The following is an 18,097-nucleotide window of genomic DNA, read 5'->3' on the forward strand; positions in this document are numbered from 1 at the left end:
GGAAAAGGAATTCTTATTTATTGTGTTCCTTCTGGCATTTTAAATCAAAGGTGCCTCCAAAGTAATGCTGCAATATTTGATAGAAAAAAAAATCAGTAAGAGCTATTTAATATTGATCAAGCTGAAGTATGAAATCTGACTGCCTATTACCTTAGATCAATCTGAAGTATGACAGCTTGGCAGCAACGTGCTCCTCTGCAAAATATGTTAATGAAATAAAGAAAATCTTTAATTAAGAAAACAGCTTACTTTTCAGAGTGTAACATCATTAGTACAGGTCAATAGACTGTTGCTCTGACTTTCTGCTCCCTGCCTTTGCTTTTACAGCTCAGCAGCCTCATTCCTCAGCCCTCTTGGTTAACTTGGAGACCTCCTTGTTACCTGTGAATAACAGCGAGGTGCAGTTATTTCTCTCTTCCTATCACAGCTCCTGCTGAGCTCTCCTGGCAGCTCAAGACAGGGAATGTAATAATAGGCTGAGGAAAACAAGATGTATAGCTTTAATACTTTCAGGCTATCTAATACGTGAGTTTACAGCATTATATTGGTTAATTTATTGACACTTTAATTCTCTCATACTTGAACTGTATCCATGGGAGTCAGTAGCTTTGATGCTCCAGAAGTCTTAGAGAGCTCCAGCTGTAGCACAAGTTGGAGCTGCAATGAGAACACGTTTGAGTATGTATCTGCTCAGAAAATCAACAGATTAAACCTAGAATAGTCTGCTACTCTCATGATACCAGGGTATGCTAATAGATATATGAAGTGTACTTTAATAAGATGTTACAAGGCTGTAACTGAGTTTATTAAACCCACAGGAGAAGGTAAGGATGTTGTGTAAGCCCAAGCTAAACTCTTCTAAAATCTGAGAGAAATTTTAGATTGGCAATAACTGCTTAGTCATTTTAATCTGCTTTTGGACAGCTTTAATTGTCCATCCCTCCCCTCCTTTTAATTTATTTATTTTTTAAATGTAATAGTTCATGTGCCTTCTCACCTGCTTGAAGAGCAGCTGCTGGGGATATTTGGTGGTGTGCCCCTCAGCAGTGGCTCACTGGCTCTGCTGGGTCTGTGCCCTGGCTGGGCTGAGCTGATGCTGGTGCACAGCATCCCATAGGCAGCTGGGGCATTCCACAGGCGAGCCCAAGTGCTTTGTTCCTGAAAATGTAGTTAATAGGCACTCAGTTCAGAGGCTTTCTGGTGCTGTGATTGCTGTTTCATAAGGACCTTATATATTTAGAGCAGCTGCATAGCTTGAATGTGTGTGCTTGGCACAGAAAACACGGTACACAAACTGTGCCGTGTGCCACCGTGTTAGAGAAAAAGGTACAAAACAAGAATTGTCTTTTTCACAGTCCTTTAGCCCCTCAGGTGTGGAGGGTATGGGTGTCTGAGCAATGCACGTCTCACACACTTTCTAACCATAATGCTGCTTGCTGAGGACAGCATTGGGCATTTCTAACTTTGCTCAGCCCTGATATCTGGCTCGGTGCAGTCCTTGAGGTGAGCAGGGCGATGGTCAGAGAACGTGTTTGGGTGACCCAGGAGGGGAGGGGGCTGAAAAGCACAGTTCCTGCTCCTACCTGCAAAACTAAAGGCCTTGTTTTCCTGTGCCACGTAATTCCTCATAGCAGGGGTGCCAGACTGCCCTGTAGCCAGGTTGTGGTGTATTAAGGAAGGCAGTTGATCACATCCTAATAGCTCTGAAGCAGGAAAAGTGGCTTGAAATGGCTGGTTTGACTGCAGGCAGGGGCAAGTCTCATCCCTGTCCCTGAGGACGGGTTGCCCTCAGCCAAGGGACTTAAGGCACAAAGTGAAAATGTGGTTAAGTGTATTGCTGCAAGACTTTCTCATGGCAGAGGAGCTTTTGGCTGAGCAGAAATGTTCCCATCAGCTTTACATTTCTACAGGGTATGGCTGACACAAACTTGAGGGGACAGGCGAGCTTGCCCTGCTCATTGTGTCATACATACAGAAGTCTTCATGGGGTTTTGTCTCTGTCCTTTTGCCCATCCTTGTGCTGTAACATGTGGTGATCCTTCATCTCCAAGCTAGTTGGTGGTAGCAGGTCTGGGGGCAGCTGCTCCCCAGCCTAGTACCACCAACCACCACTCAGCTCTCAGACCTTGGAGACCCTCCATCAGCTCCCCCTGCAACAGGACTTCAGGCTGATGTGCAAACTAGGCTTGCTGCAACTGCGGGTGCAGGTTCACAGCATGGTGCTTTGCAAACCTGGGGACTGAAAAGTTGAAATTTGCGCACTATCCCCTGCTGGGGGGTGCATCAGTGTTTGAAAGTAGTTTGAAACATTGTTTAAGGGGTGTTTGGATCCCAGGAGCTTCATTTCCTTCAAGATCTGTATTCCTGGATGTTCTTCTAGCAGCTCAAACAATTCCTAGAGAAATTCCATAAACCCTTTTAAAAATTGATTTCTTAAATATCTGTCTCCTTCTGAATGTCCGATACTCTTTCTTTAGCCAAGTCCTTGGAAGACGTAATGAGTACTTTCCTCACCTCTGTTGATCCTGTTCAGATCAATAGAAACTCTACAGGGGGAAAGGTATTTGTGTTGATATTGGGTAACAGCTGCCTGTCAATGCTGGTGATGGCAGGTGGCACTTTATTCTTCATGTTACTCTTTATTAAGTGTTCCTGTAAAATTATATGACCATTTTTTTTCCAAGGAATTTTTCTGTGAAGGTAGGATGATAGATGACAACATAACCTGGAGTTTGGTTTTTCCTGATTCTGCTTGTGGGCTCTCTTTTCCTCAGCAAGCTGAGCACAAATAGTTTCAAACATTTTGAATCTGACTCATTTGTGCATGGTGGGCTGGAGATTCAACCCAGCTGGTCTGAGCAGAACTGGGGTCTGCAGGTCCCTCCTGAGCTTGAAGCACCACTGTGGGATGCAGGCATTTGGGAGCTGTGCCATGGATTGGGAGCAGGGAAGGGTCACGTTTCTGTTCAGTGCATCCCTGCTCCTTCATCCAGAGCCAGTGTGGGCAGCCTGATGTGAGATGAGGAGATGAAGCTGCTGCCTGCCAGCGCTGCAGCCGTGCGTTCATGCACAGCAGGCAGGCTTGCTGGAGAGCCCAGGGGACACATGGTGGCACAGTGCCAGCCCTGGAGAAGCTGGAAGGGTCCGTGGGTGTGTCTGGACTGCAGGCAAGGTTGCGGCTGGGGACAAACTTGCTCCCTCCTGTAGAGCCATGGAGCTTCCTCAACCTTTATTTCCTTCATTGTCCAGTGTAGGTGGAGGGTCTGGCTCTGCCTGTCCTTAGTTTGCAGATGTGACCAAAAGGTTGCAAGGAGCCCTTGCACCTGCAGTGAAACTCTTTGGTAAATGAGCTCGGGGGACAGAGACGTGACCGTACTGTGAAACTCTTCAGCAGTCCTCTCCTGTCATGTGCTACCTCTTATTTTGGAGGGAAAAAAAAAAAAGGCAAGGAAAGGAAAGAAAAGAAAATGAGAAAGATGTGCTAAGCCCATCTGTAGAGACAGAGGAAGAGACAGGTGATCAGCATGAGGTATCTGCAGTGCTGTGCCTTCCCTCTCCTCTCTTTTCCAAACCGCTGTGTGTGTGTGTCAGGGCTGTCTGTCCATCTGTCCGTGCACAGGCTGGGTGGGTGGGAGAGCCCTGTGCCACCTGAATGGCTCTGCAGTGGCTCATCTGTCACCGAAACTCCCCGGCGCCGTGGCAAAGCAAATATGCTGCAGCAGGCTGTAAAGCTGTAAACATATGGGCACTAACAACAGATTAAGTGAGTGATTTAGTCTAAGGGGCTTGGTAGATTACCATAAAATGTGTCTTAATTAGAAAAGCAATCAAAGTTGCACAGAGTCAATGAGGATGAAACGTCTCTGTTGGCAACAGTGAGCGTTCTGTGCCCCATACCAGGGGATGTGGATGGCGATGGATGCAGCTGACGCCCGTTTTGTGGGGCTTTCCTGGGGTTTGCCCAATTCAGCTCTGAGTGCAGGCTGCCTTCATGCTGAATTATTTGTTCTTTGACCGATGAGACGATCCTGTGAGCTGCTCAGAATGAGTCTGATGGCGGACTCAGGTTCCTTTAAAAGCATTAACAAACCAGAAACTGCTGAAGCGAAGGAAGAGAGCGTTTGCACATTTTCCTTAAAACTCTGTACGGTGCCCAAAGATATATCTAAGTGTTTGCCGTGTATAGTACAGCTAGTCCCAGATAAAGGATTGGGGCTTCTAAGTGCTACCATAACACAAATAATTAATAAGTCTATCTCCCTCACTGTGTCCTTATCTTTTCAGTGAGCGTGGCCATAATTAGCTTTCACCTGATTCTACGTTTATAGCATGTTCAATTGCTTTTTCCATTCTGCTTGTGTTTTCTCTGCTTCCTTATTTTAGTGATCCTGGCTTTATTCCACAGACCAGAGTCTACAGATTAAAAAAAAAAAAAAAGCTGGATATTCATCTCCAGCAGTGCAGATGTGAAGACGGCAATGGCCAAAAACATATCGATGCATTATTGGTTTTGTACAAGTGTCTGTTTCTTTTCTGGGGTCTGGGAGGGTTTGAAGTACATTGGGAAGTGGCACAGAAGATTTGCAGCAGCTGCTGGCAGCTGAGAGAAAGGGAAGGATGACTGGTTGTCTCAGAATTAAGTATTTTGAACTATGAAGGAAATGGAGAACATTCAGGCAAGATTTTTGAAACGTTTTTTCTCTTTGTGTTTGTTTGGCAGCAGGTATGGATACAGATTTCAGGGAACGTGAATTAAGGGGTGTGAACAAAAAGGAGAGAGGCAAGAGGTGTGGAGCAGCACAGGAAGGGGGAGGTTGTAAGGGAACAGGGCAACTTTACCTGTCCAGATGAAGTGTTTCAGAGCTAGTGAGATAAGGACAATGTTGTTAGCATTTCCTAAATATGTTGTGGTTAGGTGTTGTTTTTTATGATTTAAGTGTGGGAAGGAGAGCAATACCATCTCTGGGGACAAAGTATGAGAGGAGTGGCAGTAAAGAAGAGGAGAGGGAGGTTTTAATTTTAAAAAATGTTTCTTGCTCAGAATGTTCCCTGTGAATTCCCAGAGCTCAGCAAAGCAAATGTTCATTTATAGCCCATCATCTTAATTATTAAAAAATAATTTATTTTTACCATGTGGGCTGATATTTAGCCAGGAGCAAATTCTTATCCCAGCCTTTTGCACAGAGGTGGGTGTTGAGGTCAAAGCCAGCTCCGGTGGATTTTTCCATCCAAAACTGGTTTGAGATGAGGCAATGGGCCTCATGTTTGGAGACAGAGCCAGGGCAGGCATGTGGGACAGCAGGTGACAGGCAGCAGATGACACCAGATAGTTACACTGCAGCCTAGGGAGCTGAGAGGAAGTGACTAATGGCCTCTGATGAGCATGGACGTGATAATAATGAGGTTAATGCCCTTCCATTCACCCAGAAACATCTTCAGGAATGTACAATCCCTGCTAGTCAATGGGCAATCATTAGGTCATAAATAATACAGCGTGATTGGAGGACAAGAGCCTTTCCCGTAATAATCCTTTTCCGTCAGTGCTGACCCGGGGAGGGTTTGGTTGCAGCCCCCTCACTGCCACGCTGCGGGGACCCAGCTGTCAGAGCATTTTCTGCTCAGGAGTGCTCCAGCCTCTCAGTTCCACTGCGTGCATCTGTCACCAGAGCATGAAAATTCTCCTCAGGAGCCCAGGTCCACGGAGTAGTGCTGGGAAAGGAGCTGAAACTAATGGGAAGAGCAAAGGCACAAATCAGGGAGGAAGCAGACCCAGGAGCCATCAGGGAATGCTGCCAAGGAACAGTGGTGCCTGGGGGTGGTGCTGGGAGAGCTGGGCGTGGGGCTGGGCTCCCAGGCTGGGAGAAGTGCCTTGTCCCAGCCCCAGCCCAGGGCAGATGTTGTGCACACCGTGTACAAGGCTGCTTTTCCAAGCTGGGTTTGTGGTCCCTGCTGTCCAGTGCTGCGGTGTGCTGTAGCCTTGGTTGAGGTTGAGTCCCTGAGCCTGTATTAGCCAGCCAGGGTTTACAGACATTAAGTTCATGGGTACTTTCCCTTCACAGAGTGCTTCCCATGTGTGCATGTCACTCAGCCATAATGTAAATCCCTGTGATTATTAGAGGGAGTAAATCCTACCCAGTAATAACTTGGATTGTGCTCTGTATGCATTTATATTACATTATGGACCATTTTAAGCCCAGATGCTTTTGAACCCACCAAGCAAAAGAGGAAAGGAGCAGCCATCCAGCCTTTTTTATTTTATAATTAAATGTTTACACTTGTTACACAATAAATCCCATATAATCAGGCCGTAAAGTCTGCACAAAACCTGTTGTTTTCTGGAGGGAGCAGAAACAGTTACATTGCTGCATTAACCTGAGTGTTTGCTGGGTTGTTGCACATTACCTGTTAGTAAAATGAGAATTGACTTGACCTGTTAGAAAAGCTCTCTTGTTCCTCACCGTGACTTTCCATGGTTTTGCCCACGATGGTCACAGGTGGTTGGTACCAAAGCAGCTCATGACACAAGAGGAAGGGGACACAGACTGGGAGTGGCTGCTCTCCAGGACTCTGCGCACTTGTGATGCTCTGGGTACTGTCACAATGTGGGTCCTGGTAGAGACTGCCACGCTTGTTTGGGTTTTTTTGGTGTTTTTTGGGGTTTTTTTTTTTTTTTGGAAGTCTAGGACTAGAAAAACTCTCAGGCCCAAAAAGGAGCACATCTCTGCTGCAGTGACATATGTCACAGCATGAGTCATTCAGGGATTATATGTACAAATCAAAACATGTCTGTCCAACTTGTGCTGCTGTGTCCTTAAATGAAGAGGGCACAAAGGGGAAGCTCTGGAGGCTACAGAGGAAGAGCTGGAACTTCCAGGCTGATCTACAGCCAGAGGGGGAAAGGGCTGCAAGTATGTCTGTGATAAATCCCAAATGAAGCACGTGCACCCAGTAATTACACCAGGGACTCCTAAGCCTGTTTGCAGCACCATCGATGTCTTTTGTTTCATGAAAGACATGTCACAAACGTGTCAATGTCCATGTGCTGAAAGCAATTTATACAAGAAATTTTAAAAACCCTCAGGTCCTTGTAAATGCTTACCTCAAACCTTTGACTAACAGTTGGAGGTGCTGAGAGAGCTTGGCAGCTCTGCCCACCTTGTGTAAGTACCTTTGTACTCCAACAGCTTTTCACTGAGTCCAAGAAGAGATATGTCTCTATTTTCTGCCTGTTAACTCTTCGAATCATGCTGCCAACCTTAGCATTAGCTTTCAGCTTTGTGGCTGACCCATTAAATACTGGATGAAACAGCTTGCATTACATTTTGAACTTAATAAATAGGAAAGGCATTACACAGATTCTGTCTGGCCATCTGGAGGAGCAGTGTTCTTTACCCCAACGAATGGCTATCTTATCCCGTCATATACTGTTGGGCTTTATTCTATTAAAATATAATGAGAAAAGACTACCATACTATTACTTGGTGGAGCTAAATGGGATTTTTAGAATAATCAATGGAAGATGAATGAAAAAGATAAAGATTTTCTTCAAAGCAAAAGAGAGAAAATTGTCTCCTTGGGATTAAAGTATTGTATAACCAAGTTATTATAAAATGATCTTTACTCACTGAAAATACCCCAATTTCATTTCCATAAGTCTTTCCATTAAGAATCAAATCAAGTTGTTGGGTTTTTTTAATGAAAAAAATGCTAAGCATTAAATGAAGTGTTGTGCTTTAAACAGAGAATGCTGTGGGGTTCCTGCCTGCTCTGGGGTCAGGTCTTTCCATCCAGCTGGTGGCATCAAGGACTGATCTTTGTGGGTGCTCTAAAATGCCAGACAGAGGTTTACTGCTGTAGATGGCCTCGTGGAGCAGATTGGTCTCCTCCGGGTGGATGACAGTGGCACATGTGGTTCTTTGTGCCCAAACTTTTGAGTTGCTCCCTCATCTCTGGGGTTTTCACTCTGCACAGACCAGGGCTGGGCTGGCACAGGAGCCTTCTTAGCAATGCTGCTGTTTATCTATAAGGCAGGGACACTAAATCCCAGCAATCAGTGAACTGTGGCTTTAGGGTTTGTTTCTAAGCAGGAGCAGAATGCATTTCAGCTTTCTCCCTGTATAGCTGTTGAAGGAAAATGACTCCAGCTAGTTGTCACCCCCCTCCGAACTGCGTCGGCTGCGATGCTATCCACCTCCAATTCATCAACCAGTCAAGTTGATATAATTAGGAATCCCAAAGTCAATAATCTGATAATCTCCAGTGCACAAAGGCTTGTATGTAGGAGAAGTGATTCCAGGAAGTCTGCAGCTCAGATTCGTGCAGGAAAAATGCCAGATTTTAAAAAAGAAACAGGCAGAGACCCAGAGGAGAGAGTGCTTCCTAATCCTTCACTGGTGACATATTTTGAGCCATCAGTTCTGCAGTAAACGTTTCCCGTACAGTCATTTAGTGCCTTCGAACCTTCCCTTTACAGCCTTAATAATAATGTTCAATTACTGCTTCTGCCCTATAAATAAATAATCTCAGTTTAACGAAGCACTCTGCTGGGTGAGCGATGCCCCCTGCGGGGGGACGTCTCCAGAGCCCTCAGAGCAACGCGCTCCCTCCTCGCTCCGCACACGCTCTTGGCCACGGTGGGAAATGTAAGGCAATGGAGCATTTGGCAAAGGTCTCTCTGTTATGGTGGTATGGAGAAAGGGAGGTCTCAGATCCAGAAATTATGCCAGAAAAATAGGTTTGCTTTTAAAACACTCTGAGCGTGTAAAATGACTAATAATAGCGCAGGCGTTTTGAATATTTCAGCTCGCTCTTTGAAAGTGTCAGGAGTTCTTCTCGGCTTTCCAGTGTTAGGGCAGGAGTAGGGGACTGGGGGGACCTCTTTGAGAAAGCATCCAGCAGGTTTATTCCCATTTTCCTTCCTCAGTGCCAAGAGAAAGCACTGGAGACTAAACCACACAGTGAACTGCATCCCCCACAGCCTGTTCTTGGCCACCACCGCTCCAGGCAAGACAACACTTGCTTTTTAAGATCTTGCCCTCCTGGAGGACCCACCAAGGAGCCCTCAGGCAGAGCAAGTCCTCTCCTTTGCAGCAGGATGATTTTGGGATGGATACCCAGCATGGCTTCATCCTGTCAGCCAGCAGGCTGCTGTCAGGGCAGGCGTGCTCCCAGAAAAAGAAACTGGTTTATATAGAAGTTTCATCAATTTTAAATGGCAGTGTTGTCTTCCTACCGGGATGTTTCAGCTGTAACATGCACCACATAAGCCTTTTAACTTGCCTTGTCAGGAACTGTTCTGCCTTCTCCTGGTGTGCAGAGCGAGCCTGTTGCTCAGCAGGCACTGAGGGGAATTGTCTCAAAGCCAAACAGGGAGAAGTGATAGAAAATCATCCTGTTTTTCCCTTCCATGGTGGGATGAGTGATGTCCAGGGTCACGTGCTGAGGCACTACCAAGTGTGTAATTCACAGCTGGGACTTGGGCTCCCTCAGGGCATCACACACCCCAAGCCCCTGGCCGCTGGGTTGGGAGACGAAGGAACCAGCCTTGAGACTGGATAAATGACAGCACCTGAATGCTCAATTACAGGATTCATTGAAATCTGGCATTGGAAGAAGGGAGGTGATCCCATAAATCATATGATGAGCCTTGCCCTGCCCTGTGCTGGTGTGAGAAGCGGTGTTGTGCCCTCCTGGGTATTACATTGCTGTTTTTTCTCAAAGTGCTAAGGACCCAACTGGTCTTTAAAACATGCTTGTCTGATTTGACAGGGCAGGCTGGTTTATTATTGCACAGTACCATAATAAGTATAATTTCTGTTGGTTAAGTTATACAATGAGATTATATTTCTTTACAAAAATATACCTATAGGCCGGGGCAAGGCTGGAGATCAAAGAGGGAATATCACCAAAGCAGGATCTGGGAATGGTGTTAATCACTTTGCAGAAACTCATTGCCTCCTCGCTAAATGTCAATCAATGCAAAACCAGCACATCAGCGTTGTGTCTGAGACCATGAGGAAGGAGGATGATCTTCCAGCCAGGCTAGACTGGGCATGTGAGATGTGCATTGCTCCAGTCTGTGCTGAGAAGCACAAATAATGTTCATTCCTCTCCCTCCCTCTGGTCTGTGGCTGCGTTGGGTGGGTTGGTAACTGCTTCCACAGCACACACTGAACTCGTGGGATGGTTGGTGTGTTATCCCACATGGAATGGGGACCGCTGATCCAGGCTGGGAAGAGGGATTTTCCATTTCCCTGCAAGGGTCCAGGCACATGTGAAGGCACCAACCTCCCCACTGTGTAACGATGGCAAGGCAATGGCTGCAGCGCAGGAGGGATGGGGAGCACAGGACAAGGCAGGGTTTGCCCTGCTCCCACTGCTGTGGGCAGGAGTAGCCTGGCACAGCCAGGGCAGCAAGGATTTGTTGCCTCAAGGGCACCACGTTTCTCCATTGCTGCTCCAAGGAAGCCAGGCACAGGACTGGCTGCCAGGCCTGAGCCTTGGCAGGCAGCAGCCGTGGGACAACCAGAGGTAACTGTGCGTGGGGAGATTTATTCATGTGAAGGGGGGAGGCAGGATGCAGGCACACCTTGCAGATAGGCCTAGTGCTGAGTGTGGATTTATAGGCAACGAGCAAATAGGAAAATGGGGAAACACTTTCCCTTTCTCCATAAACTTTTCAATTTCAGAGCAGCCAGATTCAATAAAATTATCTCACAGATGGAGGTTTTATTGAACCTGGCCCATAAAGCTCCCATTATGGGGTTTACAACTGCCATTTACACAAATCCTGCTCTAATAAAATACAGTGGTGTTTACAGTTTCCCTGAAACGGCCGCAGAATTACTGTGTGCACAAAAAACCAGCTAGTAATTCTTGGCTTAGTGCTCCGGGCACTCCTCTGACAACATAAAGCAGCACAACTTGGGGTGGGGGGGAAGGGAAAATGCAAAGGTAGGAGGAGAAGATTATGCTGCTGCTTGGCCAAGATACCCCCAGGGAAATTGATTTACAGCTCTCATTCTGCACTCCCTTGATGGAAACTGTAAATATGCTTCCTAAAGGTGCTTCATGTCCTCAGCATGCAGCTGTGAGGACTGGCTGGGCATTACTGGCAGCTGGGTGATCCCAGCCATCAGCAGCATCTGAGCCAGCTGCAGCAGGGAGCCAAGCTTGATGGCTGAGGCATTGCTGAAGTTCGGTAGAAAAGCCTGTGGCATGGTCCTTTTCCCTTTCCCACCTGTGTTGTGGGTGCTGCCTGCTGCTTGGAGCAGAGTGTGAGCTGATGGTTGTGCTTGGAGGGATTTGCTGAAAAGCTTCTGGTTAAGAGCTGCTTGTGGAGCTAAAGGGTGAGTAAAGGCTGGGTCTGATCTGAAGGACCAAGGCTCCAGGTGCCAGTCTGCTGTCAGAGATGTTCCCAGTAGGGGAGAGGAAAAGCTGGGAATTCTGGAGGAGATAGTTCCTGGGAAGGAATGGCCTGAGCTGTGTTTTTGGGTATGGCTCTGTGCCCTTGGTGAAAAACATGACACCCATTGTGCTGATTTCTAATGTGTGATTAAAGGAGATGCATTTTAATTGCACCTCTTTCCTCTGCTTGTCTCCTTGCTGAGGGTGGTAGCTGAGAAGTGATGGCTCTTCCTTTATGGCAGGTCTCACACCGCAGGTTTTCAAGTTCCCTCTTTACATATCACTGTTAATCTTTGTGCCTATGTACCTGCAAAACATTTGCATTTGCAATTCTGTTAATTAGTCCAGAAAGCAGGTCAGCGTTCTCTCTTGTTCTCATTAATGTATTGTTTTCTGACACTGCCTCACAAATTAACCTGGGGTGATTAATGCTGGTTTTCAGTCCTGTGCTACATGTAAGGGCAGAAACTTTTTGTGTGTACAGGGGAAGTGTCTCATTTAGGATGAAGGAACACTGTTTAAGTTGTAGTGAAAATATTTATTTAGTGGTGCATATTGAACAAGTCAATTCATAGCGAGGTTCAGCTTTCCTCTTTTGCAGTGAGCTCAGCAAGAAGAATTGATTCAATCAAAGTTTTTATTAACTTTTCTTGTCATTAGGTACCTAAATACCTTTGCAAATCTCTCCTTCATGTATGATATGTCACATTGGAAGTGAGTGGCAAGGTGGAAACTTGCATCATTCTCCTGTTATTCCCTGTGCTCCATCATACTCAGCACATCACCCAGGGAGGGTCTCCCTGCCCCAGTGCTCAGGTGTCACCCCAATAATCTGTCATTCTCTGGGGAAAAGGTGCACATGCAAAGCTGAATTCCAAGGAGGCTGGTGAAACTTGGGACTTTGTTTATGTGGCAGATTGGGAGAACTAAGATTAATGGTATGTTTTGCAAAACCTTGTGCAGCAAGAAAAGATCTAGTTTTTCTGTTTATTGTATTTTCAGTCTATTATTTTGCCATTACATCTGCTTGCTGCATCATTTTTCAGTGTCCAAAACCATGGTTCCTTCCCCAGATGTGTACACTCTTAGTTTCCTCTGGGTCGCTGATTTTAGCTTATTTAGTTGTGCCTGGGATTGGGCATTTGCTTGCTATTTCCCTTATCTGCCCCTCTGTAGATCTCACAGTAATTCTATTAAAGCTAATGGGTTACTTCAGAGCTGTAGTGCTGCAATCAACAAAATCTAACCTGTCCTTTAATTTAAATTACAACTGTATAAATAAACTGTCCCCACTTCTACTTAGGTTCTTCTGAGGAAGCCTATATCACTGATGCTTGAAGATACCTATGCCTGCTTCCAATCCCTTTCTTTGAACCCTTGATATAAAAGCTGATGTGTCTCTGCCCTGCATACTCCCTCCTTCATTATTTTTCTCCTGGAAGATGAAGATGTGGTGTAGGTTTGCATCAGAACCACCCAAGCTCTTTGTTCCTTTCCAGTTTGCCTGACTTCAAACAAAGTCTGGAATTCTTCACCTCTAATGTCCACTTTGGATTATGGTAGTAATTTAGGAAAAGTAATTTAAAAAAACACTGTGTTTTTTTTCTAAGTCATACATGAACTGGGAGAGGGGCAGCTCAGCTCTGTGTTTTGCCACATAAGGGGATGGCAGCTGTGTGAACTGTCTGGGTCTGCTATTGCTACTTCTGGTTGCACCTTTACGCTTCTGCCAGGGTTTTGTTTGGGTGAACAATTACTCATTATGTTCAGTCAATATTCATCCTTCTCTTCCTGTCCAATCTCACCTGTCAGTGGGGTGATTTAAATAACTGCTTGGGTTGTGAATCCCAAATGGGGCTCAAGACAGGAGGGAAGAGCGGAGATGCCTGGCATGGACAAATGGTGACGTGTTTGTCTGTGTGGCAACAGACACTTCATGTGTCACGGTTCTTTGCTTTTGGGAAGGGTGCAGGAATAACGTATGGCAGTGCTTTAAATGCAAGGAGTGATGGATAACCTGACCCGAGGGGGCCGGTGCTGCGGCTAGAGCTACTGCATGGATCTGCTTGTGGTGGTCGCTGAAACGAAATAAAATAAAAATGTTGTTTGTTTTTGACAGCTTTTTGCAATCTTTGCATTTGCAACATGCGGCGGGTACTCTGGAGAGCTGCGCCTCAGTGTGGACTGTGCAAACAAGTCAGAGAGTGACCTCAGCATTGACATAGCCTTTGCCTACCCCTTCAGGTAACCCCGGCCGGCTCGCGGCGCTTCGGCACTCGGGGGCTGGCCCTGGCCCAGCTTCACCCACCTGTCCTGCGTTGGTAGCACGGTTCAGTTAAGCACCGCTCCGGGGCGCCGGGATTTTCCTCTGGTGCGCAGGAGGAATGAATTTGGCTGGAGCTGGTGTGCATGGGGCCATGGCAACTGCTGGGAATGGCAGCTCAGCTGAGGAGAGGAGAGATTGCAGAGCCCTGTGGAGGCCAGGAAAGCTTGGGGAGTGGAAAATGGCAGGCGAGGAAAAATGAAACAGCGCATCATCCCAAGATGAACAACTGTAGTGTAGCCATTAACTTAAGCTGAAAATGATGGAGGTTTCCCATCCATTGCGGTAGCAAGGATCTGAAACAGCTACTCCAAGGGAGGGGGAAGCAAAAAAAACAAAATGAGTTTGAACCATAATTTTGAAATGCTTTTTGAAATTTTTACTAATTGCCTGTTTGCATCTCTTGGTGTCTGAATGCTTTAAACCTAGTGATTTAGGAAAACAGTTTTTATAGGTGTTTTTACGTTTTTTAAGTACATCTGAAAACTGTATATATATATATATAATGTTCATGCCATTTAAGATCCTGCTTCAAAAGAGCATCTACAGTCTTCTGGTTTTAGATATGTCAAGTCCACTACAGAAACCACTCACTTTTGTATAAGTGATTTCTTCAAGGAATTGAGATGATTAGGAAAAGAATGCATAATTCAATCTCAAGTCTAGTACACTATGACTCTAAAATTATTTTTCTTCCTTGGGAAATCACATGCTGTTTTGCTCATGATTGCTATGCACAGACCAGACTTGAAAGCATCTATTTCTTTAACATGTTCTAAGGTACAGCAAATTCCAAACAGTGGGAACCGAATTTGATTCCTTGAAATGTTATTCTTGCTTGACATTTATTACTCAAAAAGGTTGCATTTCCTGGTATTACAAATGTTTATTTTTTATCTTGAACATGTCCACATTTTCTTTCATTTCTGCTAAGTATGCATAGGAGAGATCCTGAAAATTGAGTTATGTGAGTTTGTAATTTGATTCACTTCCAAATAGGTCATTTCTCCAACATTCATTACAAATACACCCTGTAGTGAAGTGCTTTTAGTTTGCATGAATATAAAATAGTGTTTTATTTTAAAAGTTAATAAAACAGAGAGAAGTAGCCATCGAGTGTCTCCTGGTGTTTCACCAGGCACATCGACCATTGTTTCTCGAAGGAAGTGGCTGGATCTGCAATTTCCCACAGTTTTGCTTATTAGAAAACTGGAAGTAATTGATGGGTAATGTAACATTCCAGCATGTTGCAGAGATGATGCAAAATAAGGTTTATTTGCAGGAGGGCTCCAGCTGAGGCTGTGGCTGGCCCTTGAACTCAGCATGCCCAGATGGGATGCATGGCACGCACAATGGGGTGGTTGGCTACGTGCTACAAATATACCTGAGATGTGCAGGTGAGGAGGGAGGTGGCACGAGCTGCTGTTGTAGGAGAAGCATGAATATACTCAGATTTTGTGCAGTTTAGGATTTTGTTTGCAAACCTCAGGCATATGTGAGAATTGTCCAGAGTTGTGCAGATTACATGAGGCAGCAGGTGTGTGCCTGGAAAATCTGGCCCAGCGCTGCCTTTGGAATTCGGTGTCATCTCAGTGTTTTATCTAAATATTCCTGTGACTTTCTCATGTGTTTGCTGTTTTTGCTTTTCTCCAGTGCTCCTTCCACAGAATGGAGATGGGACGCTCTAAAAACAGAAGTGAGATTAGTTGGGAAAGGTAACATCTCAGAGCAGTGAATACACTTGGAAAAGGCAGCTCAGAGAAGTTGAGGCTCTCTAATCAAGGCTGTGCTCCTGAGGCTGATCTCCCTGCATGGGCTTGTAGGCATTGTTAGGCAGGATGAATTTCCCACTTGTATTCAGGTCCATCTTCCCGTGGCATTTTCCTTTTCAAATGCCTTCACAGTCCTGATTACTGGCTGTCAGCCGGGGGAGGTGTAGGTGGAAGGAGAGAAGCTGCTGAGCATCTGACACCCCGCTGCTGTTGGGGCTGTCAGCAGTGACACTGAAGCAGTCAAAATACCTGAGTGCTGCTTTTTATGAGCTGCACCTTCCAGCATGACTTGAAACAAAGGAAGTCGTGCTACCAGCTGCTTTCATTTCTGTTCCTGTGAATTTGAGGCTTTATTTTCTTCTCCCAAAAGATGAAGTGCTAGGCCTTGGCCAGTAGATGACAAGTGTCGAGAGCTTTAAGCTGGTAAACAAAGTGGTAAGGCTGAACAGGACAGCTTGGCAAAGCAAGAAGGCTTGGATGTTTTGGAAAAGAGATTGAAGGAACCTGAAAACGTTCCTATTAAAGCAAGATCAGAATGGGGAGGGAGTTTTCCAGACTGAAAGGATGGGCATTGCGCTTGTGACCACATGCTCTGAGGACAATCAGCTGAGCTAAAGAAAAGGAGGATGGAGGACAAAACCAGCGCTGGTGGTGTGTGGGGGTGATTCATATGGCCCCAGGCCAGTCTTGACTGCACTGAAGCAACACTGCACTCCACAGCAGGTAGCTCCAGATGCTCCCAAAACAAAAGAGCATCTTCACACCTGCTTATTGAGATTTTTCTCAGCCCCAACCTACAAATTGCAAAAGTCTTTAGCAAGAAATAAAAATGAGTCCAGGAGAAATAATTAGTACAATTAAGACAGGGAGTTTTGAAAGTACCTTTAAACTAACATTAATTATTTCTTGTTTTTTTTTTTTTTTTTAAGTTATGGCTATATGGAAGTTATGCTTGGCTCCTATGTTGTCTTACTGCTGTTGTAACTCTGGCAGCAGGAAATTGTGGAGCACCAAAAGGAAATCCCAAAGAAACCTTTTTCACAAGGTGGCTGCTTCTCATTTCTGCTGGAATCACTCTCGTAGTTAGTTCTGGACCTGGATTAATTTGCCCTTTGAAAAGAAGGAAGTGAGGAGAATCGTAAAAGTGTGCTAATCACTAGACAGGACCAGAGGAATCTGGTGCAGTGGTGCTCTTGCACAGCTGGCAGACAGGATCCCTGGGAGAAAAGCCCCTGTGCAGGATGGTTGTGTCAGGAGTGTGAGGAGGCTGGGCCATTCCCATCTGAGCTTCTGCTCTGAGCTTGTGCCACTGGGGTGCACTAACCACTGCTGTCCCCCCAGCATTGACATTATTGGCCCCAAATCTGGCTCCACCATCTCTCCTGGAACAGGAGATGAAATGGAGGCTTTTCCATCCTCAATTACACTGATTCATTTAAGCTTCCTACAACCCACATCCATGACCCTGTAGTCACCCTGTTAATGTGGAAATAAACCTGAAGTCTAAACCCTAATGTCATCTAACAATGTCTCCTGGAGCTCTTCCACACTCTTCTGCAGCTCCTGCCAGACTCTTCCACGCCTAATCTGATATTTATAAAGATGTTTCAAATACTCACCTGAGGTTTTTTTTCTCATTTTGGCCTGATTCTAGTTTTATCACAAAACATTTCTTCCTTCCTCTTGTTTTAAAGCATGCATCAGCCATTCTTCTGGATACCTATATATGCATATGCAAAGTTTTACAAGTTCAAATATAGAATAAATTTCTCTGACCCTACAGTAGCAGTTTTTCTCTAGCATTAGGATCTGTGCTTGATACAGAGTCTATTGCAAATTTGGCACACATTAAGATGTTCATTAACTTGACCCTCACCCGGGCAATGATTCTTTGAGGGGTGGAAAAAATTCAGCATCTTGGGATTATTTGTTACTCTCACAGTCCATCACCCTTTCAGATTGTATTTGTCACTTATCCAAGTGCCCTGAAGCAATATGTTTTGTTTGTAATAAGAGTCCCAGTGAAGGTCCTATTTGTTTATTATTTTCTGAGATCCCAGCATCATGTACTTTGTTTTTCCTTGGGTTTACTTTGATGATAAGTGATTAAATACTACACCTACTGTGTACATATTTGTTCCTGATATTCACTATTTTAAGATGCTTTTTTCATCAGTCCTCCTAGAAGCAAGTATATTTGTTTCCTTAACATAGCAAGTCTGTACTGAGGATTTTTTGCTATGTAATTATTCGTATCTCAAACTTGATGTTTTACTTGCAACTGGCAGAGTTGCACTGAAACATTTGGGCTTCTTCAACTACTGATTTGAATGACCCTTTGCATCTCAGAAGTGCTCTTGTGATGATGTGCTGGGAGAGATGCTCTGTGCTGATGCCATCAGCTGCTCTTTGTGGTTGAGCCCTGTCCTGGCCAGGGGAGGAATTCTGTGCCAGACCCTGGCTGTGGGTGATGCTGATGAGGTCTGTGGCTCCTGGGAGTCCCATGAGCAGAGGTATTGTTCTGGACAAGTCTGCAGGGCAATGGGAAGGCAGAACCATCTCAATGCAAGCCCCTAAGTGTGCAGCCTGTTAAGTC

General features: G+C 45.4%; 1 protein-coding gene across 2 annotated transcripts in view; it reads left to right on the forward strand.

Annotated features, from left to right (window-relative positions):
• The window catches only part of SYNPR (synaptoporin), a 107,297-nt gene that overhangs the window by 61,955 nt on the left and 27,245 nt on the right, over positions 1-18,097 (forward strand). For both annotated transcript variants that reach the window (XM_040076191.2, XM_040076192.2), the window contains one exon: positions 13,526-13,650. In XM_040076191.2, the coding sequence (XP_039932125.1) occupies positions 13,526-13,650 (125 nt within the window). The remainder of the gene's footprint in view (positions 1-13,525; positions 13,651-18,097) is intronic.

The sequence above is a fragment of the Hirundo rustica genome, chromosome 12 (genome assembly GCF_015227805.2).
Source record: "Hirundo rustica isolate bHirRus1 chromosome 12, bHirRus1.pri.v3, whole genome shotgun sequence".
Taxonomy (NCBI): Eukaryota; Metazoa; Chordata; class Aves; order Passeriformes; family Hirundinidae; genus Hirundo; species Hirundo rustica.